General features: G+C 40.5%; 1 protein-coding gene across 2 annotated transcripts in view; it reads right to left on the bottom strand.

Annotated features, from left to right (window-relative positions):
* Window positions 1–27583, bottom strand: part of PDGFD (platelet derived growth factor D) — a 214778-nt gene that overhangs the window by 63642 nt on the left and 123553 nt on the right. Inside the window, exons 2-3 of one of the 2 annotated variants that reach the window (XM_081154798.1) lie at window positions 11260–11446; window positions 7022–7202 (exon numbers count right to left, since the gene is read on the bottom strand). In XM_081154798.1, the coding sequence (XP_081010924.1) occupies window positions 7022–7202; window positions 11260–11446 (368 nt within the window). Of the gene's footprint in view, window positions 1–7021; window positions 7203–11259; window positions 11465–27583 lie in introns of both variants that reach the window. The other variant, XM_081154797.1, reaches the window with a different exon arrangement.

Here is a 27583-nt window from a genome sequence, read left to right as displayed (position 1 = left end):
TATAAAGAGGTGCAGTCATTTAAAATCATTCCATCTGCCCAGCCGGGTGTGGCTCAGCGGTTGAGCATCGACCTAGGATCCTGGAGATTGCAGTTCAATTCCTGGTCAGGGCACATGCCTGGGTTTCGGGCTCGATCCCCAGTCAGGGGCGTGCAGGAGGCAGCCGATCAATGACTCTCTCATCATGGATATTTCTGTCTCTCTCTCCCTCTCCCTCCTCTCTCTAAAATCAATAAAGATATATTTAAAATAAAATAAAATCACTACACCTTTCTGGTTTTCAAGGACAAAAGTTTACTTGAGCATGTCCGTGTAATACTAGCTAAGCAGACACCAGACTGGCTGAGGCGCATCAAACAGCATCCCTTCAAAGCTGCACATGTGTTTATTTTGCAAGTGGGGAGGCATCTGCTCATGTGAGGGAAATTAATTACAGTAGTAAAGTATTATTTCAAACACATGCTTGTGTTGAAAACGACTAGTCGACACGGCAGGAAACATTCCAAAAGTCAGGTGACACACAGAGGCAATATGTGTGGGGTTCTTAACTGCATCTGAGAGAACTCACAGGGCATCATAAATGAGATTCAGGGGCTCCCTGAAATTTTAGGCAACATTTTAGATACATTATTTTCCTCTGAAGCTGATCCAAAGCTTTTGCATTTCGTGAATAACTTGTATATGCGAGTTCTGTGACCACAGGCAAACTCATAGGCTCTCCAGGTTCACTGTTTAACTTGTAAAGCTGCCTAACCTGTGTTCATTGCCTCACTTGTAAAACAGGAGGGTTGACCTAGACACTAGCTCTCTAAGATGTCAAAGCTCTAAATTCCATATATTTTTAAAACCAGTCTACATACAATGCATAGCTCAGTAGTGGCACATTATTTATGACACGCCAGGCACTGCATTAAACACTTCATGTACATTGCTTCATAATACATTTGATCTTCACAAAACTCAAAGGGTTAGACGTTGTATTTTTTTATTATTTTTATTTTATAACATATTTATCGTCATCATCATCACCACCATCATTAGGACTGTGCCTACCCAATTATAAGCTCTATGATGGCAGGAACCTTGGCTGATTTGTTCACTACTCTATATCCAGTATTGGTCATAGTGCGTGGAACATAATAGGTGCTCAGTAAAAAAGCCTGTTGTCTAATGCGCTGAAACAAATGCATAACTAGCATCCGTGCTCTGAATTAGACAGAGCCAAATAATACCATCATAAGATTCCATTCCGCCTCACTTTCCTGTCTCCACTCCTCTTTCTCCCTTAATCTTTTTTTTTAAACCCAGCTCCTCTTCTTCTGCTCCCTACCCCCACCTCTGCAAGAGCCCACTTCCCCTTTATTTTGCTTACCCACTAACACGTGCTTCTAGAACTAGCCATACCCTTGGTCAAATTATCCTTTGCTCCAGGACTATGTTAAATTTTCCTATACCTATCTCATGAACTCTATTAAAGTTCTCATTATGTATTCAGGTTTTGGGAAAGCAATCTGATCAAAATAACTGATTCACTAACCCTTTCCAATGAGGCCCCTAGTCCATCAACATGGTCTCTGGAATTGGTGAAATTTTAAAACATTTGTAAGATTTTAAATAAGGCCACTTATCTACCCTTGCCTATAAAAGGCTGCAACGATGAGACTCTGTCCTTCAGAATGAGTGCTTCAACCAACACCCTTTGAAGCTCTTAGGCTTGCTGGCCAACTTGGTGGCCTAGTGCAATAATATTTACTTGGGAAATTTTGAGCATGCATTTGTCTCTGTGGCTCTCCTCTCCTCCTTTCTGAGCCTGGCCATGGTGCTGGTTTTCTTTCTGACCTACACTTCATTTGATATCTTACTGATACTTTCTTAGTATCTGACCTTAGCTGTCCCTCTGGTTTTAGCCACCTAAAAAATTTACCTGTTCTCAGTACTGAGAGACTTAAGAGATACTCAAGAGAGGGATGGGCTGAGATGAGGGTAAGAAATCCCCTTTCTCACTGTTGACTGAGACAGTCGTTAGGTAAAGTTCTACTTCCCTCTCTTATGTTTGCTTTCTTCCAGCAGCCTAAGTCCTAAGACTTCAAAAGAATCATTACCTTCAAAGGAAATAAATCTCTTTTCTATTTCGGGGTCTTAGCATTTGCTGTACTTTTGCTTAAATCACTCTTCTCTCATAGCTCCTTATGGATGCCTCCGCCTAATCCTTCAGGTCTCAACTCAAATGCCACATGCCCAGGGCTTCCTGGACTCGCTGGCTGGACTGAGCCTCTTCCTGTCACTCTCCATCCCACTACTCTCTTCTATCTTCTTTCTAGCTTTTACTGAACTTCAAATAATTTGTGTGTATATAAGTACTGACGACCCTATTTACTTACATGCTTACTGTCTGTTTCCTCCCACTGCCCACAGGATCCTGGGGGCAGAAACTCTGTATCTCCAGGGTTTTGGTTGGTCTGTCTCACCGTAGGCACTTAAATAACAATACTGAGGCTCTTACAGCTCCTAATTTCCAGTAGGACAATTTTGAAAGGAAGAAACTGATGTAAACTGATTCTGCTGTGAGGATCCCCACCATGACCTTGACTGTCCTTGGCTCTATTACAGTCCTGGCTGAAGTGGATGCTCCGAACAGTCACCTGTTTTTACCTGACTGTGCAATTAAAGATGGGATCTCACACATTTCATCCAGAAAGTGAATGGGGTCCTCCTTCACCCCCTAGCTGTCCTTCAAAATTCAGTGTAGGCAACTGAGGATGACTTTCCTACCATGATTTCGTTTCAACAACTGCTAGATTTTAGGGAAGCACAATTAGAATCTGAAAAGGCCCTGGCTGGGTAGCTCGATTGGTTAGAGTCCTCCGGACAGGCCCAGGGTGCAGGTTCTGTCTCTGGTCAGGGCGCACAGAGGAAGCAACAGACCAATGTAGGACTATGTGGAACAAGTTGATGTCTCCCTCTCCCTCTCTCTCTCTCAAATCAATTTTTAAAAAATCTGCAAAAGTTGTTATAATTGAGATATGATCTTACTCAGCTCCTTGATTCTAGTCCTATTTCTTGTCTTCTTTTCCATCCTCTTATATTTTACATAATTATTTATAATGCAAATCCATGATTCATGTAGCGTTTTAATCTCAGTGGAAATGGAACTGCACCCTTGAAGTTGATTCAAACTGCAGAGACACACGGTTAAGTAATTGGCCTGATAAAGTTGCTTCTTTTATTTTAGAAAGTTTTTACAATGGTTATTAGCTTATTTCAACTTATAAAATAAACTAGCTTGTTACTAAAGCAACATAATTTTTGAATAACTTTCAAATGTCTCAATTTTTTTATTTTTGCATTTTGAAAATGTACCTTCTATTAAAGGCACAATTTTTTATGCTTGTAACAATATGCAGTGAAATATTTCTACCTTGGATGAAGGGAATGGATCACAGCCAGAGGTGTGTGTACATGTGCACACTGACAACTGGCCATTTGTACAGGTCCAGCAAGTTCACTTGTTGCCTGATATGTTCATGATAATAGCAACAATAATAATAACAATAAGGGCAGTAAGTATTTGAGTAATTAATCCCTTGTCCAGGAAGAGTGCCTTATAAAAGTTATCTAATTTAATCCTCACATCTTCTTAATTTTAGGCAATATTATCACCATTTTACAGATGGAAAAACTGAGCCTTCAGCCAGGAAGCAGCAAGAGCTGAAATTCATACTCAGGCTGCTTGTTTCTCACACACCATTTTTGGAGCCTTGTAATTGGACATCTTGCCAATAACCTACTTAATGGCCTTCAAAAAAAAAAAAGTCCATCCATTCATAACCTAACAAACCAGATTTGAGGTGGGAGAGCCTAATTTATTTAGACAATCACATCTTGTTAACAAGTGTTTGATAATATTATCCATCCTGCTTAATTATGCCCTCTGAAAATATCTATTCTCCTCAGTGGGGTGAAATTAGGAAAGGAGGCTGAGCAAGTGAGCAAGAAAATGAAATTAGGCAATCCCTATATATTCTTAGGAAAGAGTCAATTCAACAAATGCACCATCTAGCCATAGAAATATAAGGTGCTCTGTAAAATATGCACAGGGATAAGATACTTGTCCTATCCTCAAATAATTCTTTACCACTTATCTGGAAGAGACAGATACATACACAATTAGTGATGGAAAAGGTAGAATCATTAGCACTATTATTACTGAGTAATTTTGTTATGTCCTAGGTGCTGTGCTAAATATATGTGAACTCACATGAACTCCAATTCTTATCCCCATTTTATAGATGTCAAAGCAAAGGGTAAGAGACTTGTTCAATATCACACAATCAGTAAGCAGGGAAACCTTATTCAATGCAAAATGAGCTTTATAGCACAGCTCTGGTCCCATGCGGCAGTGCTCCCTTGCCTTAGGAGAGACTGTGACAAATGCTATAAAAAGGTAGAGATTGAATTCCAAGCATATGAAACAAAATTGTAACATAAGAACCATTCTCAACCAAAAATAAGTGATCCTGAGATTATCTATAAGTCTTCCACACTTTGCTAGACTGAAAATTTGACTAAAAATTGACTAAAAACGACTCGGTATTCCAAAAACATTATAAGCATGGACCATGTAGATCTGATTCTCATGTAAGAGGCTCTAGTGGCCCTGGATGCTTATAACCTACAATGTCAGGGGAAGTCCTTGTACACTGGAGAGTCACTGAGCTAAGGAAGAGGTGAGAATTTCCATGGAAGGTGACCTTAACCTATCCAAATAGCCACTTGCCATTTTCCAAGAGCACTTGACTTCTCAAAAACAAATCTAAGGTTCAAATTTCCCTAGCACCTACCATTCCTTAAAGCTGGGGTTGCAAAACAGCTGCCTCCAACCCCTAGAGGTTTTGTAGACCTACATAACATTTTACAAATCAGTATTTACGGACTTAAAGAAAGTTTGCCATTTTTAATCCCACTCTCTACCTGTTAATTTATACCTGGCCCACTTTGAGTTTTAAGCCCAATTTCTATACATTTGAGTTAATGAACTCCGCTTTAATGTCTCTCCAAGTAAAATTTAAACATGAATAAAATGCTCTTCCTAAAACATTGGTAGAGCCATAAATGACCTTCTATCCCTGTGGAGCAAGACTCGAATGGAAGACTTTTATCAAAACGTCCCTTAGATCTGGAGTCTACACATACCTGAAGGTTAAACTCATCCTACCTCTTGGAATTCAGCCACCAAAGCACTTCAATCCTAATTGATCATATTTTGTGCAAGAAGCCTGTTAGGAGTGGAAAGAGAGCCTGGAGCTATTCTCAATGAATGTTAGACCAAGTGGCCAATAATGAAACACACACAAAAAGTTATAATTATCATCATTTTTAAAAAACACAATTGAATGTACTTACTGGTAGAAGTGAATGCGTGAGTGGAGTGATGCCCAATAGTTTACATTCAAACCACAGAGACTGCACAACATTCCACTTACCATTGGCTAGGAGATGAGTGATGAACCTCCACCACACTGCAAAACACCACAAACAGCACTCACCCTTCCCTAAATTCATATATGTGCTGCCTTTTCAATAAGAAGACGTTATTTTGCCTTAAAGACATTGTATTATAGTTGGGGTGTTTTCTAACTGACTTATGGACCATTCGACTTAGTCACAACCAAAGCTTCACAAAAAAAAGTATATTCACTCACACTAATAGCACTTGGAAAAGGAGAAATAAGGCGCTTCATTAAGACCACTCATCACCATTCCAACATGCCAAGCCTGTGTTTTCCATGAACAATTGAGAACACATGCATCACTGAGCACATGAAAAGGCAAAGAAATGTAGAAACCAAAAGCTCACCCTTTAATTTTAATGCCGAGCAGCATTGCATGAGTTTGCAATAATGTGAATCATGCTCGGTGGATTATTTTCAAATTAAAACTGGAACCAGAGTCACCGCATGCTATTTTCTCCATTTACAATGTTCCGATGTAGAATTTTCATTTACTAGTTCATGACTCTCAATAATGTAAAAACAGAAAAACCATTAGTTTACAAAAAGCAAGATTTGCTTCTATTCTAAATTTAACTCATAAGAGGAAAAAACCACAACAAATGCATTCCATTTTTAGCACTGTGGTCTATTTTGGCATCCACGTTTTGAAAAGCGATAGAAACAAACTGAAGGAGAGTTAAAAATGTTGTTGAGAGAACAAAAGACAGTATGCTCTGCATAGTTAAAGGATGCGGGAATAGTTGAGATAATATACAGGCAAAATTATTCTGCTGTCTCCGTGGGCTTGACGGACAGCACCCAGGACTTCAGTCTTAATACGCATTATTCTCAGTTGTTACTCCTTTTTAATTGTTATCTCTATCAAACTAAAAGCTCAAGGGGAAGGTTAAGAACCCTGTTTTTGTATCTACTACACCTATGAGAGTGTCCAACAACAAGCAGGAACTTTATATGATTTTATGACCTGAAAGGACTGTGACTGTGTGTGCGGTCCAACAAGTAGAATTAACTGCAATGTCAATTTTGGCTCAATAAGAGGTTAAACACTCTCTCACAGTCAGAAGCATTAGGATGTTTAAGATGCTGGCTAACTCTGAGGCTCTATGATGATCACATAGACCCTTCCCAAATTTGGGGGATAATTTAAACTAACATCCTTGGGACTCTTTTCCGTGACTGGAAATACATAGACAATTTTTCAGATCAGAGTTTCGACGCTCACTCACCTTCTACTTGGCTGAATGGTGTCTGCTTTACTATAAACAATTTTACTTTTTCTATTTGCTATGTTTTCTTTCAAAATGTCTGGGCCCAAGAGGTGACTTAATATATTCAAAATGGTATTCCTTACTAAGAAAATGCTCTAGCATTTTGGCCCTAGGTAGGAACAAAGTGTGCCAAAGGGAATGAATACACCTTCGCACCACAGTATTTAATCACAGAAAACGATCTCTGTACTTCATGAAGACAGTGTCTTCTTTTAATCACAGTGTGGGTAAGCTACTTACCACGAAAGAATAATAAATCTTGAATCCAGGTTTAGCCACAAAGTAGTCGTCAGACTTAAATGTTATTTTAATTTGGTTTGTTCTCGATGTTATCCTGGGAGGAGCTTCCTTGTGTCCGCACCATCGCCCTCTGATAATGGTGCTGGTCTCAGATATGTCTTCAACTTCCACAAAATCATACCTGATATCAATTTAACAAAAATAAAACAAATTCTGGTTAAAGTAGACTCTGAAATTCATACTTTCACCAACAAATGAAAACCAACATAAATGATTTCTTAGGACCTACCAGATGAAATGAAAATTATAACCTACAGACATATTAAAAGCAAAACTAGTTTTTAGATTAGGTTTTCCAAATGCAAACTTCCACAATCTGTTTTGTGAGAATCTTTATACACATTTAGCCATGACTGTTTCCAAATCAGTAAAAGTCAAAGCGGGCAACGTTCTGAGCACCTGGCTTATAAGATTTTCCTGGAAAAATCTAATAACTATAATCTATCATCATATTTGAGAAGATGTAGCTCTAATTATATGTCCAAATATTTATTGTATAAAATTTTTCAAGCAAATTCCTATTTTGAATTAATTTATGACATTCAGTACTTTCTTAAAAAAGGAAATGATCGGTATCTGTAGAGCATATAGAATCTGCAGATAGCACTTTCGTTACACAGAATAAATCACTACCTTCTCTTTTTGGAAGCTGTCTTTTGAGAGGATAATATCATAAAATGTGACTTTTATCATAATGGAAAGCATATTACTTGGGTAGGGATGTGTGCTAACCAGTACTCTAACTATCTGGGCAGGTTAAACCATGGTGTGAGTGAGCTCCAGATCACAGGTTCCCCTTCGGCATTGGTCAGAGAAACAGAATGCCAGGATTGAAAAAGACAGGAAAGACCTATTTAGATATTCCATGTAGCCATTAGATCCTTGAGGTCCCTCCATAACATCCGACCTCTCGATCCCATAGTACGACATCTTTAGTGACAGAGTCGACATCTTCTAGGGATCATTTATTCTATTTTCACACACCCAAGATCTTGGAACATACTTGATGCTGAACTGTCTGCCTTTTGGTTCTGGGTATCAGTGTCTCACTCCTCCAGTCTACCTCTCCCCAAATGACTTCTCAATGCAAATGATGAACATTCATAGTGATCAGTGGCAGTGAGGCTGGCTAGGAAGATGCTAGAAAAATTCCTTGGCAAGTGGAATAAACTGAGACAGAAACAGCTGAGCAATTTGCAGCCAGATAATAAATCACAAGGTATTATCTTCCCTAACCAAGGACACTCAGGAGCAAATGGTTTACACATTCCAGACCATTCCAGGGAAGACTCACCTCAGTCCCCATCCCTCTCAGGTGATGGTGACATTCTTTGAAAGTGAAACTGACAGAGAATGACCCCAATCCCTCTATCAGCTCATTTTGATGCATCAGCATGTCCAAGGACACATCTGGAAAGCTGATGAGTATTCTTTTGAGACCTCCCCTAAAATTCCTGCCTTTAGAAAACATATAAAAATCCTTAAGACAAAGGACACAATGAGTGCTGTCTCTGGAGCAGACCAGTGCCCCCACCTTACTTCCTCAGGCGTATATCTTTGCTCTCTTTCTCTTAAGCTCTAAGGGTTCCCATGAGACTTGCAACCAGGGGATCCGTGGGCAGTGGCAGCTCGTCCTGGGCTAACCCCCTGAACCTGTCTCCAAGATCCTTCCTTTTGCCTCTGTAACTTGTTTCCTGAGTCCATGCAGCCCAGCTGGCTCACTTCTTCTGCCTCTGTGACTTTCTTTCTAAAGGGCCAAGGCAGCCTTGCCTCGGCTCCATTCTTCTCATGTTTTCAAAGGGCCAAGGCACCTTGCCTAGGTTCACTCCTGTTGATATAATCTTGCCTCAAAATCACCTGGACTTGTGTCATCAAATTTTTCCTGTATGAAGTCAAGAACCTACACATGCCAGACAGTGTCAGGGCCGACCCACCTCAGTCCCTGTCCTTTTCCTGTGACAGCAGCAGTCTCTCAAACATTTTATATTTTTTTGTCACAATTGCCAAAAGGAACCAGCATGAGAGACATCTTGTCTAAATATGAAGAAAATCCAATATGGCTTTACTGGTCCTACCCATGCACCTCGGAGCACTTATTGGGTTGGGCAAGGTAACCTAAGGAGGAGGCAAACAGTAATACGGTGACTAAATTTTGTTGGCAGTGATTTATGAGGCCCTTATGTCCTTTGCCTCAGTTTTCTTATGGGCAGAATAAGAAGGTTTATACAATTATACCAGCTGGTCAACTCTAGGGCACTGTGTAAACTAATTACCTAAAGTTTATATGGTCCTTGGAAGGTGAAAATAACTAACAAAGAATCATTACTCAAGCAATAAAAGAATACTGTGTGTAAACATCAAGGAGGCTTTCTACCAGATGGTAGAAAAATCAATTGCATTTCATTTTATATACAATATGTGTAAATCATATTTACTGCACAAAGCAGGAGCACACTGGGAACTTTGTTAATAATGCAATAGGTCATTTTTGTTTTTTGAAAACACATCATCAATATAACTTTTGCTCTGGATCTGATGTCAAGAGAGCAAAGTTTCTTAGAGAGAGTCGGGGGCAAGTCTCTGATCTGTGTCTTTCCCTTCTTCCTCTCTCCTTTCCACTTCTTATCCTCTACCTGTCTCCAGACATTTTAAGAAGCAACTAGATTTGATGTAGGGCCAAAAAAACAAACCATCCTAAGTTCCTCTTCTTCTCTTTTTAAGGCCAAGATGCCAAAAGCGCACACTCACTACCAGGATGGAAAGGCCTGCTCAGTAGTGGAGACCTCGCTTTCCCCTTCCATGTCAACACCTTTACAATCTTTTAATAGTGTTATGTGTTTTTGTTTCCCCTGCTCCCTTCTCCACAATCTCTTTTTTTCCCAGGCACAGAAAATTAGTTCTTTCTTTCAAGGTTGAAAAGACACAAGATCTGCTCCAGTTCATTCTCTTTGTAAATACTGCCTGCCTCTTCCGGCGTGTATCTGAATCGGTTTTCGGGCATGCATTACCCTCTATGGTCCTAGAAAGTAATAGTCACTGCTATTATTCTTGGAAAAAATAGCAACATAATAAAAGCTGTCATCATAATAAACATGCAACAAAGGGTGGCCAAATTTGAGGCACCTTCTTTTTATTATTCAAAGGAAAGCAAACCTGCTGGAAGGATTTAGCAGTTCAGTAGTTGTTGGCAATGCGGAGCAAATGTGTGCCTTTAACTGCAGAAAGGGAAGAAATCCTCCCCGAGTCTTATACATGCTAATTAAGTCAATAAGATGCTGTGAGCAGACAATTTCAAAAACAACAGCCAGGGCTTTCTCTGATAAATATGCAAAAAAGGGAGATTATCAGCCCCTACTTTCATCTTCCAATGCTGACTCAGAAGCTGCAGGAAACAGGCCGTCTGAGCACTCAGTCTCTGGGGTGCCTTTTCTTCCTTCTGACACATATCAGGCCCCTTAAAACTAGGATTTCAGGGTCAGGCCCTGACACCGTAGGTCCTGGCCGGCACCCTCTCCCGGGGCTGCACAGGTGACAGCCTGGGTTAGCTCCTGGAGACAAGGAGGGTGCACACTCTTTACGCTCAAGGCAGACTAGGAGCAGAACCGCAAGACCGGCTGCAGGTCGTCTAGGATTATTGGATGCATCCATCTGCTCGCAGAGGCTGTTCTAGCCTGGCCAGGACAGGGGCCTGCGGAGTCCCTCCTTCTCTGGGGGCCACGCAGCCTGGCTCCGACAGATGTGACAGTGGGTTTCCGTGAGTCAGCCAGGTGACGAGACCCTCCCTCCGCAGCAGCCGTCTATGCTCCAATTTATTTTGTCTGCGAGGACTGCCATAAGGCTCTTTGGAAAAGAAGTGGTGCATCTTGAGCAGGTCCAAAGAGCCTCAAAGGGAAGTTTAATGTGATTTTTTGTGTGTGTGTTGTTTTTTTTTTAATATATCTTTATTGATTTCAGAGAGAGGAAGGGAGAGGGAGAGAGAGAGATAGAAACATCAATGATGAGAGAGTCATTGATCAGCTGTCTAGCCCGCAACCCGGGGATCGAACCCCGATCACCTGGATCCTAGGTCGACTCTCAACTGCTGAGCCACGCCCGGCCGGGCAATGTGATGTTTTTAAATTCATCTTTTTTTCACCTTGGAAGAATTCTCTAAAATAGATTGTTTTTTCTCCACTTACCTACAGATATCGTTTTCTGCTTCCTCTAATCCAAACTGGTTGTCAAAGGCCAGCTGTATCCTCGTTTTCTCCTGGGAGTGGAGCCGCCACGTCAAAAGCAGGTTCCTGGGGTAGCTGTTCGGGAATCGGGGACTCTGCAGGTGGCCATTTCCTGTCACCTGGATGGTTTCGTCTCTCCGGTACAAGTCTGTGAGGTGATTGCTCTCTGTTAGTAGTCACAACTTGTAGAAATTAGTATGTTGCTCCAATTACAGGAAAGCAAAAAAACAACAGTTTAAAACATCACATTTCAAAGCACTTCTCGATTTTGTTTCAAAATATAAGACCGAATGGTAACCTTCTGGTGAAACAAACTACACACACACACACACACACACACACACACACACACACACATTTCTTCTATTATCCCCCACCTCCCAAATTTCCTCACAAATCTAAACTTGATGCCGAATACATTGTATTTGAGGATGGGCGGCTCTCTTAACATCATATTTGACAAGTAAAAATGAACAATTATCTCAGAACTCAGGTTCATTTTGATTGGAATTAAAATAAGCAAATAATTTCAAATAGTTCATCCTTCCTCTTTTCAATGTAATGCAAATAAGTGACTTTTTTTTTTTTGACAGGGACAATGTAATAGTGTATCTTCATTGATCAGCATAGGAGGTAGATATTGCTGAATGAATGAAGAAGTGCGTGAAAACAAACTTTAAAAATCTAATGGTGTTTAATGACCATATATTCAAGTGAAATTTTTCAGTGGTTTCTCCATCATAAAAATCATAATTTTTTGCCTTAGTTTCCCATTACTTAAAATAGATCCAATCCAGATTCTATTTTCTGTATGTTGTATAATAAACATTTTGTCTGGTCTTTGTCCTCGGTTCCCGAGAGGGAACTTCTGAACCTTTAGAATTTTGCAAGTAACAGACGTGTTCTTTTTCATGGTAAATCCCTGGGACACATTATGCTGATGAGGTGATCTACTTCGGACCCCTAAGTAGTTGCAGTTGCAGGACGGGTGCTGGAGATAACAGAAAGGCCAACATGTGATTAGAAGGTTTGGGCTTTGAGCCTTGATATCAGCCTGACCTCCCAACATCCTTGGAGGTAAGAAGCATTGGAGATTGAGTCCAATCACATTGTCCGTGATTCAGTCAGTCCTGCCTACAGAATGACACCCCAGTAAAGACTCTGGTCACTGGGGCGTGGGTAAGCTTCCTGGTTGGTGATATACATGGATGTGCTGGGAAGGTGACCTGTCCCAAGGAAACAAAAGCTTCATGCTTGGACCCTTCCAGACGTGCTTGTCATATGTGTCTCTATTTGGCTGGTTCTGATTTGTACCTTTTATAGTAAAGCTGTAATTTCAACTATAGTGCTTTCTTAAATTCTATGAGCTGTTCTAGTGTGAATGAAAAAAAATAAAGAGGTTCTATGGAAAGTGATCTCACAGGGTGACATGATCATAAATTCCTAACTGGGTGGGTCATAGTGGGTAGTCAGGCCTAAGGCCTACAACTTTTTAGTAAAAAGTTTACCTTTGTCTTAAGCAAGGCCTGTTCATCGTTTCTGTGCATCTAGGTTAACATACTTTTGAAATAAGCCATAACCACCCTCAAAAAGCACATCATCTTGTTAAGTATCCTGTAATCTTTAACCCAATCCCCCTTTGCCTTTTCCCACCTCCATATAATCTTCCTTAAATTCCTTCCTTAATTTCAAATGCATAAAAGAAGCTGCAAAACTGTTATTCTCTGGAGCATCTGAGGTCTTGCTCCCCAGCATATGTCTTCAGTTTGGCTCAAGTCAACTCTTAGAAAAATTCTCTACAGGTTTGGACATTTCTTCCATCATCACTAACAAATTCTCAAACCTGACGGGTTTGTGGGAAACCCTGAATTGTAGCCAGTTGATCAGAAGTGTGGGTAGAGTGGCGATGGACCCCCAAACTTGTAGCTTGTGTCTATAGTGCAGTCTTGTAGGGACTGTGCCCTTAACCTGGGAAACCTGACCAAACCCTTGGTAGCTTATATCAGAATTTCATTGCACAGTGGATCCATTTTGCATGTCTCCCAATACCCAGAGTCCTTTGCACTTTAAATTTTGGCTTTTTAGGCCCCTCTCTAAGCAGACCTCCAGCCACAGGCAATGTTTTGTTGCCGAGAATTTACTTTGTGTTCTCCTGCAGAGAATTTACTCCGGGGCCTGTAATTCAGTGGGCCTGGTCAGGAAGGCCTAAATTGCTGATGGAAACCGCTGAAAAGTTGGGCTGCGAGGGTGGCTCTTAAAGTTCCAAAATAAGAGCAGGAGGGTGAGCAATGAATCAGCATGTGAACTGGAAAGTCTTCTCTCCCTTTACAAATGTTCTTGTGCATATGGGAAGCTCAACTTTTTTTTTTTTTGGACTCAGTCTGTGTTTCATGTGTTGCCCTTGCCCGGTTAAACGCTGTGTGAGACGAAGAGTCCTAAGAAGGGCAAGGTGGCCAAAGGATGTCCACAGGCCCTGCCTGCAGACTAGGGCCCTGGCTCTGCCGTCACTTCACCACCTCCAGCGAGCTCAGCTAAAGACCACCTCACAGGACCCTTTACTCTTCTATTCCCTTGACCTTATGCTGAAAATGGAGCCATGAAAATTACTTATCTGCTCATTTAGTAAATGGGTGAAGGTTGTTTGCTAGGGAGCAGGGAGACCGATGTGAGCAATCAACCAGTCAGTCAACAATCATTTATTAAGTACAGACTCTAATCAATGCATTGCAATATTTTTAACCCTTCTATCTCTTGGTTATTACTTTCACAAGTTTTGCCATATTTTATTACCTCTAGTACTATTATTTACTTATAATTTCTCTAAATTAATATTTTAAATCAAAAGCAAGTCTATTCTAAAATAAAACTTTATATCAAAAATGTAAATAGCAATTGGATACCGTGTGCCATAAATAGAAAGTAACCATAAATCTAAATATATAACTATTACATTTTAAAATAACCCCATCTAAGGTGTTCTGATTCCTGATTTGTAAAAGAAGAAGACTGATTAGCACATTTTCTCTTTGGTCTCTTTCAGGGGGAATATTCAGTGGTTTTATCTTATTTTACTTTTGTGTAATTTTGTATTTTTACTGTTCTAGAGGCTATGTTAGATTCTAATATGATTTAACAATGTTTAGAGAACAGTTTTCTTTGTAGACCTGCAAAAGAAGTTGATGCGCGCCACACAGGCACAAAGAAATATGAAGTGCTGAGTGTAACGCAGTGTTGATCAGAAGCAGGGGAGCCACAGGGCTGGCCTGGCGAACACAGGTGTGTGCCAGGATCACAGTAAGGGGACTAACCCGAGCATGGTCCAAGTCGGGGGGCTACATGCTTTAAAGGCAAACTGTGGAAATATTTGAAACGCAGGCAGATATACCTGCATTTAATATAGGTGGAATCAGGAAAGCTCTGGAAAGGGTAAAAGACTTATCAAAAGGAAGGTTATTAGCCTATTTATGCTGTGAAAGGTGAGCTGGAAGGATAGCACCTGCAGTGGGACTATCTCCTAGGAGCCAGTGGTCCCTCCCGATCTGCAGGAGATACATCCAAGACCCCCAGAGGATGCCTGAAACAGGGAATAGTACAGAACCCTATATATATATATATATATATATATATATACTCTTTTTTCCTATACATACATACCTATGGTAAAGTTTAATTGATAAATTAAACTCAGCAAGAGATGAACAACGATATCTAATAATAAAATAGAATAACTGTTACAATATATCCTAATAAAAATTATGCGAATGCAGTCACTGGTTTCAGGGGACCCCTTGCTGAAGTTTGTGTAGACTCACTGCTCTCTGGTGCAACACGTTGCCATTAATCAGAACACATTTTCTGTTCATGTTTCCACCCATAAATTTAGTGCCTCTTCCATTTTAACTCAGTGCTTATCACATACTGTGGCTGTAACTTTTGCAGTTTGAGGTACAACAGCAGAACTAGCATACATTTCTTTTCTTCTTATGGTTTCACAGATATAAGATTTGTTCTTACTGCAGATCTTAGCAACCTCAGTATACAACCTCTTATCTTCCCTTATTAAGTCCAGAGCTTGAACCTTTCACTTGAAGAAAGCACTTCATGGCTGCTCGGTCACGTATCTGAATTGCCAGCATCACTACTCTTGCACAAGGTCATTATTGAGAAAAATAAGGGTGACTTGAACACAGCACTGAGATACCTACAGTCCATGTGATAACCAAGAGGATGGGGACTGACGACAGCCTGGAGAGCTGGACAAAGGGACGAGTCACGTCCTGGGTGGGACAGAGCGGGACTCCTGAGATTTCGTCACACGGCTCAGAATAGCGCGCAATGTAAAGCTTGTGAATTGTTTATTTCTGGAATTTTCCTTTTACTATTTTGGGAGCAAAGTTGACCTTGGGTAACTTTCCCTGTAGAAAGTGAAATCTGGAATAAGGGGAAACTATGTAGTTGCTGGAAAACAAGGTTCTGACCTGGAAGGAGAGGTAGCAGTAAGTCTGCATCAGGGGAAGAAACTCAAAAGGAGCCTGCAGTGAAGAAAGTGCCACAGCCTGGCTGGTTGCTCAGTGGTTAGAGCGTCGGCCTGCAGACTGAAGAGTCCTGCGTTCGATTCTGGCCAAGGGCACGTACCTCAGTTGCAGGCTCGGTCCCCGGCCCTGGTCGGGGCTGAGCGGGAGGCAACCAATCGATGTGCCTCTCTTCAGTGTTTCTCTCTCTCTCTCTCTGTCCCTTCTACTCTCTCTAAAAAGCAATAGGGAAAATATCGTCTAGGGAGGATTAAAAAATGAAAAAGAAAGGACCACAAAGGGGTGAGCCAGAGTCTGGAGCACCGAGCTGATTCGAAGGCCCTGGTCCACCCTGGGAACACGGACACGTGGCGGCCCAGGGACGGTGAACGCTTCTGAGGAACTGGAAGCTTGGTTTCCAGGTGGCAGTGAGAAATTCAGCTGGAAGCTGCAGCCCGCTTCTGGGAATACAATGCTGGGCCTGATGTGGGCGAACAGAACAGATGCTGTCGGCTAGAGAGGGAAGGGGAGGCCCCGGGAATGCCCGCGCCCTGAGGCAGTGTCTGTGGAAGGGGGTCTAGGGTGCGGGTGCTGGCCTACGTGCCCGGTGGCGCGGGGAAAAAGGGGTGCCTGGGGAATCAGGGAAGTGATGTCTGCGAGGGAGGCAGGGGACCCACAGCAGCGCCATGTCTACGTCGGGCTGCCCAGAGACAGGCGATTTCAAGGACAGAGAGGCCAATGGTGTCAACACACAGAAGACCACAGAACTTGTCAGTCACTGACATCCTTTGTAGACATCCTTTCTATGTGCACTTGTAGAGGTTTCTGCAAATAGAAAAGGGACTTCTTTTTTTCCATAACATTATTAAGGACTAGATTGTCTTAAAAGTACTAACTCTGGTTTTAAATGAAACACCAATTATATTTTTAAGAAAGGCATGGTGGAGGTTGGGGAAAGGGGCTTTCTTTTCCTTCTTAATGTAGTTTTATTAAGAAAAAACTTGCTTCCAGTTTTATAAAGTTACCACAGACCTATGGAGCAGTGTATTGAACTAGAGGCAAAAGAATTAAAAATCATTTTCTGATTTATTTTTCCCTTAAAAGCAAAATACTGCCCAAATCTACATACATACAAGCTAGACATCAATAACAGCAAACACTTTTTTAGTGCTTATGTTGTGCAAGGCATTGTTTTAAGCACTTTTCATGTTTCAGTTACAGAACCTAAACTCTTTATTAAACATGACCTTGTGTGTGTGTGTGTGTGTGTGTGTGTGTGTGACCATATATATTTCAGATCTCAGAGGGGAGGGATGGGAAGAGATTAACCAAAGAATTTATATACATATATGCACAGCCCATGGACACACACAATAGTGTGGTGAAGGCAGGGGCTGGGTGGAGGGGGCCAAGGCAGAGGGAAACGGGGACATCTGTAATACTGTCAAAAATAAAAAAAATAAATTAAAAAACAACAACTCCCTGAGTTTATTATTGCCATTTGACAGATGAAGATTCTGAGGCAGAGAGGGGTAAGGTAACTTATTCAAGGTCACAGAGTTAGGGAAGGGTGGAGTCAGAATGTAAATCCAGGCAATCTGGTCCCGGAGCTGGTGCTCTGAACTGCTGGGCTATAGAAGGTATTCTTCCTTCTTAGTCTGAAATTTGTTAGCGGGAATTTTAGATTCTTTCCTATCTATCTGTCATCCACTTTGACTTTTGAATCACATTGTTTACATATAATTGATAACTTCATGCCAACTTACTGTTATTCTTAGCTGAAGAGTTATAATGAATTATAGGCACACAGAGCAACCTACAAGTTAAACCTGAGGTAACTACCAAGTATTGTATACAAAGTCACACTCCTGAATAAAGGTATTGACTCTGGTGTTCCAATAATAGCAAACATTTATGGAGCAACTATTATGTGCCAGGCACACTAATAAGTATTTTAAATACCCGACTTCATTTAATCTTCCCAACAACCCTATGCAACCAATAATATCCACACCTTACAAAGAGTTTAAGAAGCTTGGGGCACAATGCTAGCGGTGAAATCAAGACTTGATGATGAACAGTATATTCAGAATACACACTTACCTAGAGCACTGCACTAGCTGTACAACTACAGAATCATGATGTAGACCACTTTTCATAGAATTTCTGTGTATGTTTATATGGCAGAAATGCAAGTTCTTATTTTGCATTTTAATACAAGAACGATGTTTTTATCTTCAAAAACCGAGTTGTGCATTTGACATTTAAAAAAAAAAAAAAGTCCATTAATATAAATTTTAAAAAGTCGAGATGTTATATTTGTCTGTCCTGTACCCAACCCTTAGAAAACTTAGCTCACCAAACAGCGTATTCCAGGAGCTCATGAAGAGTCACTGCGGCACTGTCATTTATCTCTGGAATTCATCTAGAACCACCATTCTCAAAGTGTGGTCTCCAGACCAGCATCGTTAGTATCACCTGAGAGTAGGCTCCACCAAGACCTACAGAAGCAGGGATGCTACAGGTGGAGCCCAGTGTTACTTTTTTTTTCTTTTTCTTTAAGAATAGTTTACTGATTTTCAGAAAGAGGGGAAGGGAGAGGGAGAGAGAAAGAGAGAAACATCGATGTGAGAGTGAAATATTGATGGGCTGCCTCCTGCACGCCCCCTACCAGGGATCGAGTCTGAAACCCAGCCTTGTGTCCTTGACTGAAATCGAACCTGCAACCTTCTGGTACACAGGATGACATCCAACCAACTGAGCCACATAGGCCAGGGCTTCACCTCCCTGCTCTGAATCCATACCTCATGTCTGATTTTTAATCTTACCTCCCAACATATGGTTTGTTGTGGGCTCACTTTCCTGTCTTTGACCTTAGAACCTCTTCCAGGACATCAATTCTGGTAAACAATGACCTAGGGTCAGAGGCCACCAACTTCAGTGTCTTTGACACTGAACACTGAGTATCACCCCTTAGCTTTCCCCATTTCATGGAACAGTCATTCCAGGCCCCAATAGAATGTATTTGGTAATCCATTGTCATGTAGTATAATGTTTAAGGAGAAATGAAATTACAAATAAGGGTAATGTTTTTATTTCTTCCCAAATTATATTATCTATGACAACATAAAATGCAAAGGACAAAATAGCTGAGCTGTCAAAGATTAAAATATTTTATCAATGATTCCATTGGAACAAGCACTGATGCAGGTGAAAGCTGTGTGACCTCACACAAATTCAGTGGAAGAGCTAAGACGTACTCATTTGCCCCATTGCCCCCATTATCACATCCAGGGGCCAGCAGCATGACTGGTAGTCACACATCCTATATTCTGCAGCTACAAGCCCAAAGCAAAGAATGGTCATATGGTCATTGAGTCAGGAAATTCCTAACTTGCAAAGGGATTTACTACAAAATTTCATTTGTAAAATGGCTGTTCCGTGATCATGCAATATATCATAGTGTAGATGGAAAGTAACCTCACAGGGTGATCTGATCATAAATTCCAAACTGGGCAGGTCATGGTGGGCAGTCATGCCCCAGGCCTAAAACTTTAGTGAAAGGTTTTAAGCCAGCCTTGTCCATTGTTCTTGTGCATCTAGGTTAACACACCTTTGAAATACCAGAAGTAATACCCTTAGAAGGGAGAATTAACCCTCAAGAGAGCACATCATCTTGTTAACTATTTTATAATCCAATCCCTGCCTTGCTTTCTCCAGTTTTCCTTACATCCCTTCTTTAATTTCAAATGCATAAAAGAATCTACAAAACTGTTGTTCTCTGGAGCATTTGAGATTTTGCTCCCCAGCATATGTCCTCAGTTTGGCTCAAATAAACTCTTATAAACATTGTCTAGAGGGTTTGACTTTTCTAACACTGACAACAGAAACAATGTTTACCCAGGATGTAGTTGAATGATATATAAACCAGTCTTACTTCTGCTGCAAAACAGCAACCACAATGCGAACACTTAATTTTTGTAGGGTGCAGTATATTTCAGAAGCATCCACTTTTGTAAGTCTATCATAAATATAAGTTGACAAAAGAGTAGGCAGTAAATATTATTGCTTTCATTCTGTTTTTTATTTTTAAATTAAATTTTGTTTTGCTACTTTAACAGGTAATGAAATCAACACAGTGAAGTTAAAGTGATTTGTTGCAAGTCAAAAGAAGGAAAGGCTGGTATATAGGCAAGAGCGGACTTTTGAATTCAGCTCCGCTGTGTTCTCCTGGTGACTTTCCTCCACTAAAGCAAACAGCAGCATTCGACACAACATGTCATCTTTCTAGCTTCTATTTCTCAAACTAATACTTTAGAGAGTCGGATAGTGTGGCATTTACGATTCCTTTCAGGCCCAAATGACACGACAACTCAGCAATTTTCTCTCAAGGGGACAGCATTGCGCTGGTTGGATGGCGACTATCAGACACAAGTGAGGCAATGATGGGACAACGGGATCTGAAATGGAAAATCTTCAGTGGGCTATGTAACAATGTTATATACAGTTGTATGCTGTCACCTAAAATAAGAGTCCAAGTGGGTGATTCCAACAAGATGCTCAAACACATATCGTTTAGTAAAATATTACTTCTTGTTAACCAGAAAAATGTCCGAAGCACCTAATGGCCACTTAGCGCATCAATTTGAACACACTGGGGAGGAGTTTAAATAAGTCCTTTAGTGTAGAAAAAATGTATTCTGTCTTTTGTCTTTTTTAAGTCTAAGTCGAGGTTTCTTTCTGAGGCTGATTAGGTACAAGAGATAAAAACTGATGATATTTGAAATGCTTTAAAATTTCTTTGGAAGTTTCACAGGAAAGTAAAAAAAAAAAAAAAAAGGAAAAGAAAAAGAAAATCTCATGCAGAATATTAAATTACTTGAGGGAAAGAACTATGTCTTGCTCCTTAACCTGACCCCAGTGCCTTGCCAGTCTGGGGACATGAGACACTGAAAATATACAATAGTTGCATTCATCCCCGGGGGATACTTTCCAGCTCCAAGACCCACAGTGGATGCCTGAAACCACCCTACATGTACTATATTTTTCCTATACATTTCTACGTTTAGGGACTGCTCTCATATCTGTGGAGCAATATATGAAATCAGGTGACTGACTAGATCCCACAGCTTCTCTTCCTCCGCAGCCATCTAACTGAGAATACAGTAAGCTCGGCAGGTCTGTGCCTGGCCTGATGCATTATTATTATTACTACTAAACCGCCTCAAATAAACTTTGCACCCTCCCTCAAGAAATAGCAACATGGTACTGAAAACTGTGCTAGGTCACAAAATAGTACCTTTGTTGCTGAGACATAGTGCCGCAGATTGTTGAAGAGGGAAAATGAAACGAGGGAGAGAGAAAATAAAAGACAGTAGGGCAGGGAGTCCCTGACTTTAAAATGAAGGGGTCATGTTGTAAAGAAGACCCTAAAATACACCATGGAGATCCAAGTAAATGTAATTAGAAAATTTTCCATAAAGTATCTCCCGCCTTGAAAGGCACAGGGCTGGAGTCTCACCGTATGAACTGCTAAAGGTAAACGTTAGGCTCTTTTAACAAAGTTCGTTTAAAACTCAGCCTGAAAGCATTTTCGACACCTTGTTCCTCAGTGTTTCCTAAGGCCCTGACGCTTGCCATCAATGAACTCAGTTCCCCTGGACCACTGGTGGGACAATCTCCACCAAGGAATTCAGGGTTAACACCCGGCATGCGTCCCTAGTGCCAGCTGGTCTTCCAAAAGCCACTCTGCTCTTTACCAGTCCCCCCCCCCGCTCACTCTGCTTTCAAGCAACTCAAGAGCAAAGCTGATTTTCTTTAGAATCCTCCAGCAGAGACTTTTCTAAGAACTCAGCAGTGAAGAAAACCTTTCTGTTTATGACAATTTGGGGAGGGAATTGGTTGGCAATTATACATTTAAAAAAAAAATAATCACAGTTCCTTTTGGCATAAACCAATGTGTTAAAGTTTCATAAATAACCTTCCTCATAGTAATAATTTGGAGACAATGTTTTAAGGATAATCCTTTTGTTAATTCCCTGAGCTCAAAATTCTTCTTGAAGAGTCCGAGTCCATCGAAAAGTACTATGAAGGCCTTTTGAAAATTTGCCAGAAATAGTCACTGGGAGTGTGATAATTGCCCGCAGTACCACGCTGATATTTATTTTTCCTCACTTCACTGTATCTTTTAATATGCAAGGGTTTGTTTTATATCACACAACCGTGAGCAATCATACTCTTTCCTTCAAAACAGCGTTCATTTTATAGACTGCAGAAGTGATGTAGAATTATATTAAAATGGAAATGATTTTTGGTTTCATTTCTGAAAATTAAAATCAGTAAAAATAAAGATTGCCCTAAAATAGCTATGCCATAATTCATATCAATTAGTTCTCTGATAAATCTCTTTTCTTCTGTTGTAGATTTTGTGCTGTGATGTTTACCTGTAAAGGCTGTAAAGAAAATGGAACAGCATTCCGAAGTGTGGCAGATGGAGAAGGGCAATGGTGAATGGAATGACAGAAAGTGTTATGGAATCAAAGGCTGCTGAAGAGAGAGATCTTTTCAATCATGCAACTTAACCCCCAGGAAACAGGATAACCATGATGACAAAAACACCTGCTTTGGCCACTGCCAACACGGCTCAGAGAGAAAGAACGATCACCGGCAAAACAGAAAGACAAATAATAGCCTGGAAGAATTAGATTTAGCATTTTTTTTTTAGAAAACACTTTTTATAGCAAGAACCAATAAGAATCACATGGCTTATTATTTGTGTGCATATATATATAATATATACCTACATGTATATACATAATATGTACCTTAGTTATACCTCACATATTATCTTTGAATGCTTTATATATACCTATTATATTTAAATGTTTATTAAATTATATGTCTTTAGTGTTATTTATAGATCCAGTCATTTTTCAACACCAAATTCCACCAAATTCCAGAACACTTTTTTCACATATTAATATTTCAAAATAGGGAAATATGATTATTGGTAAAGGTAACAACTGTTCCGGTTGTTAGGAAGTGGAGCAAGTTGGGACATCGTTGGCGTAACTTTCGAGTGTGCAAATTTAGTCATGCTTAGGAGATAACCATTCATCTGATTTCAGCCTCAGGTGTCTGCATCGGTAGCATCAGATGTGGATGAATTATCACTTATATTTGGATATCGAAGTGTCACTTAAAATGCTTTTATAAAGGTGGCACTAAAATAAAAAAAGGGTTTGTGCATGTAAATGAGTATGAAAAAAGAGACTGAAAATGCTAATATAATAAAAAATAGATAAAAGCTATCTCGTCTATATTATCTTCTAAAGAAATAAGTGCTTTATACGACCAAAGCTGAGACAGTGAGTACAAGTAAATAAAGGTGAATTTTGATTTTTCTTTGAGGTTCAAAACACGAATCCTCTTCCCACTTCAGACAATAAAATTGAAAGCAGTAGGAATGACCATGTATCTCAGAACAGGTCAAATAACTGTCAAAACTATAAGATATGAATGCAAATAATCCATGCATTGTGAGGGTGATAAACATTGATCTGTCAAACACTGATAGCTTTCAAGAGAATTGTTTGGCTCTAGTGACATGTAACTCATGTAAGCTAAAAATGACATAATTATAGAAAATGCAGATGAAGCCCCAGTATTCTTCAGTATTCTTTAAAATTCTGAGCCCTTACAAGTACTAAGCTAAGCAAATCAGTATCACACACTCACTGGTCGCGAGAAAGGTCATGTTCCCTTGAAGCTGTGCATCAGTACCAGAGGAAGAAGTGATTCTAAAGATTTTGAGAGTTAATTTACAAAAGGGTTGAACTTGGACTTTCACTGGACAACGAAATGGAAGAGGTTATACTTTTATGGATAAATTTATACTATTACCATATTATTAAAAAAACATTTTTAATCCTTTCAATGTGCTCCCCCCCCCCCCCCCCAAGCCAATGCTAAATCAATGTTGGGTTTTAAAATGAATGGTGTTGCAGAATGAAACAAGCCTTTGGTTTCCTTGTCAAATTTCATGCTAACACATCTCTTCGTGTTCAATATTGTTACCTTGTCTGAGGAGCCTCCTCTATGGGTTCTTCCCTTGGACTATGCATAATCATAGAGCGGTATTATTGGGAGAGGTTAGATTCTGCTAGCCCAGATCTCTGTGGTTTTAGCGACAAAGTTTTATTTCCCGGTCATATGGCATGTCCCCTTTGGATTGGTGAGGCTCTGCTCCATGTGTTCTCACTCTGGGACCTAAGCTAAGGTGGCATCATTGTGGTAATATTAACAGTCAAGGCAGGGGGAAATCAGGAGATGGGCAATTGCCCATTGGCGTTTTAAGTGCTTATGTTTACATTTCACCAGCCAAAGCCGAGCACATGGCCAGATCTAACTTCTAACAAGGTGGGTGCCTGGAAGAAGGGGAGAACTGGAAACTGATGAACAGTTCTAGTGGCTGCTGCAATTCCTGTGTGTTTCCCACACACTAAAGTGAAGGCTTGACTTGTCTTTTTGTTTTCTAATTGGTTGCGTGATTTATCCAGACACGGAAAAACACCTTGTTATTTTGCTATAAATCATGGCAATGCTGGTGGGAGAGATGGCCAGCAGAAAAATGGATAGGGGCAGAGGATTCATAGATGAAGATGTGATGACTACGTTGGGAAAAAAATACTGCTAAGGTGCCAGAAAATATATTTGAGGACATGATCCTGATCGTTTTTTAGAACTTGCTGTCTTGCTGGAGATGTAGGTAGACTCGAATGGCGATGGCTTCCTGCAGTATATTGGGAAAAGGACTCTGAGCCTGCGTCTATATGAAGTGGGGGGGAATGGAAACGATTAACAATGTCTGGCATAGGCCCAGAAACCCAGAGACAGAAGGGTGTTTTTGCCATCCCTTGTTTACATCACTCAGTTTAACACTAAGTCGTATCCTCTGACTCCTTGTAGCTCTACACTTAGCTTTCCTCGAGCCTGTTCACCAAGACTATACATCATGACGTATTTTAACTGCCTCGTCTACTCTAAGTAGTAGACACTCCGATATTCGTAAGTAGTTAAGCAGGCCAGGAGGGAAGGACTGGACAAATAAGGCTACTATTCACCGGGTTTTGTTACTCTCATCTCAGGACTTCGCACGTCCAGTTGTTTTGGGGCTGGTCACACAGACAAGCTTGTCTATGGTCCTAGCATCTAGCGGATGTTAAGTGTTTGCCTCAAGAGTAAATAAATGAACAAATAAAGGAACTATGTGAGTCGATACGTGATACCACAGAAGAGATTGCTTTCCATCTCGAGGTTAGTCTGCTTACCCTTGATTTTAAAGCAAAAATTTAATAGCAACTAATATTACCTTTGACAGGGAAAACTATGTTAAACAACTAAGGCCTGGTCATAAGTTTGGAATATGTGTACATAATAGAGTCAGACTGTTAAATTAGGAACTTGTAAATATTCTAATACATGGTATCCTTTAAAGATTATTAAAAATGCTTGCACTATACCCTGGCTTAGGAAACACATGTCAATATGAGGCAAACTTAATATTTTGTTAAATCACTGGTATTCTAGAATCATTTTTTTCCAGATTTGACAGAAGACAAGATCTAGCCTTTAATAAAGGACAATTCCTATGGTCATTTAATAAATACTGAGAATGATGTGCTTGTATGTACATAAATTGCTAAAAGGAATATCTTTGTACCCAAACAGGCAAATCCAGAGGCCTACTTGGTTTATGCTAGCAAACTGGAAGGCTAAGTGGAAAAAATGACAAATAATAAACCAGCACCTTTCTGGCTTCCCTGGGAACTTATACACAGGGGTGGGCAAAAAGTCGCATTACAAATAAATAATGCGATAATTAATAATAATACAAGAATAAACCGTGTTTTGCGTGCTCAATACTGTAAACCTACTTTTGCCCACCCCTGTATTAATAATAAACAGATAATCTCTAACACGACTAGCAGAAAAGAAATCTGCAGCTGTTTTCTGGGACAAGCCCCAAAGCAGTCCATCACTCGATCAGCAAGTACCGAGGGAGCCGGCTGGGAATCAGGAGCTGCACTGGGACAGAAGGGGGTCATGCCTCATCCTCAGTATGATGCTACCAGGCAGGACACGCAAGTGCTGAGTTCTTCTGTTATGCTTGTTCTTGCAAAGGAAACAATATATAACTTTCTTTTCCCATCATTTTAAGGCTTCTAGAATATTGCTAGTGTATCTGGTGCTCTGAACTGTTATGATATTTTTATTTTATTCATTAACCTTGAGTAACTGTTTTTAAACCTTACTGGATTGTGTTCTGGACCACCCCATTAAATTCTAACTTTTAAACTGGGCTGGATTTCCTAATCTTCTGTGACACTGTTACAGATGCCATGCTATGAGACGCCAGTGACTGAAACAAGGCCCTCTCTTCTTCGGTTGTCTACTGCTTGGCAAAGAAATGCAGCTTTTGTTTATTCCCAAGGGATTTCAGTTGTGAACAAAGCTACATTTTAAATTAAACTCAGAAAAACTGCAATTTTAGAAGCAGGAAGAACCAGAAGTCATCAAAAGCTTCTTGTACCTCAAAATGAAAAAGTAAAGACAGCTTTGCCTTAGCACGTGGAGTATACATAAGCATTTGAAGGCACCTGTGCACATAGAAAATATATCTAGCTAACATAGTCCTTAAATAAAATAGTGCATTTAAAAGCACGATTTCCTAACCCGTAGATGTGTGTACATTAGACCTAGAGATATACAGAGAATAAAATAGGGTTTGGGGAAGTGTGAAAATTGAATAAATTAAAAAGTACCAGGGGACTAGTATGCGCTAGACTATTCAGAACGGCATGTTTCACCATATTACAATACTGGGTGAGGGTTTTGCATGGTTGTCCGATTTAGCTATTCACACATTTTCCACTTCTATTTTCACTTCTGGTTAAAGACCCAACCCTTTCGTGTATATAAAGGGCTCACGTGGAAACTACATTGAGCAACAGATGGCTTTTACTATCCATTTCATGTCTGTGCCACAGAGTCCAAAACTTCAATAAAAATGCATTCTCTCTTGATTTATCAATTTTTGGAAGTGTAGTAAGTTCTCAAGGATTATTTGCTGAATGAATCCTCCTGAAATTCTGTGAGCAGGGAGAGGCTTTTTACTTTATTTGCACAGCACCATGTGTGCAATCATCCACTGGCCTCGTAGGCTAATTCATGCTGCAGGGAACAGATGATCCGGCTGAAAATGACTTAACGAAAATGTGTCATCTACATCGGAGGTAGAACTTATTCAGGGCTGGTTACCTCGAGGCTTTGCCATGTAGCTGTGGCTTCCAGCTTTCTGCTCTGCTGTCCCGGGTGTGTGGGCAGCTCTACTCAAGATGGGACATATGGCTCCAGCAGCTCCATCTAGCTCGTCCCCTACAGGGTTTGATTCAGAGGCCAAGAAAGGGCTTTCCTCCACATGCATCTCTCTTCAAGAAAGCAGAAACCTTTCTGGAACCCCCATGCTCACCCCCAAGCAGGCTTTCCCTTCATCTTACTGGACAGAATCTGCAAACACTCCCAGGCCTACGCCAGTCCTGAGAGGGGAACAGAGTTGCCGTGACTGTGTCGCACTCACACAACACACTTCCTGGGCGTGCAAAAGATGGGCTCTATGCACACAAAAGAGGAGGAAAGCAGCTGTGTGGCCACTGGTGGCACTGATTTAACAGCTGTTGCGTTTGTTTGTGTTTTTATCACGATTTAAGAGGCTA

This window comes from Miniopterus schreibersii, assembly GCF_964146895.1.
Source record: "Miniopterus schreibersii genome assembly, chromosome: 12".
NCBI lineage: Eukaryota > Metazoa > Chordata > Mammalia > Chiroptera > Miniopteridae > Miniopterus > Miniopterus schreibersii.
The sequence above is the reverse complement of the archived record's forward strand: the minus strand, read 5'-3'. Positions and strand labels throughout refer to the sequence as shown.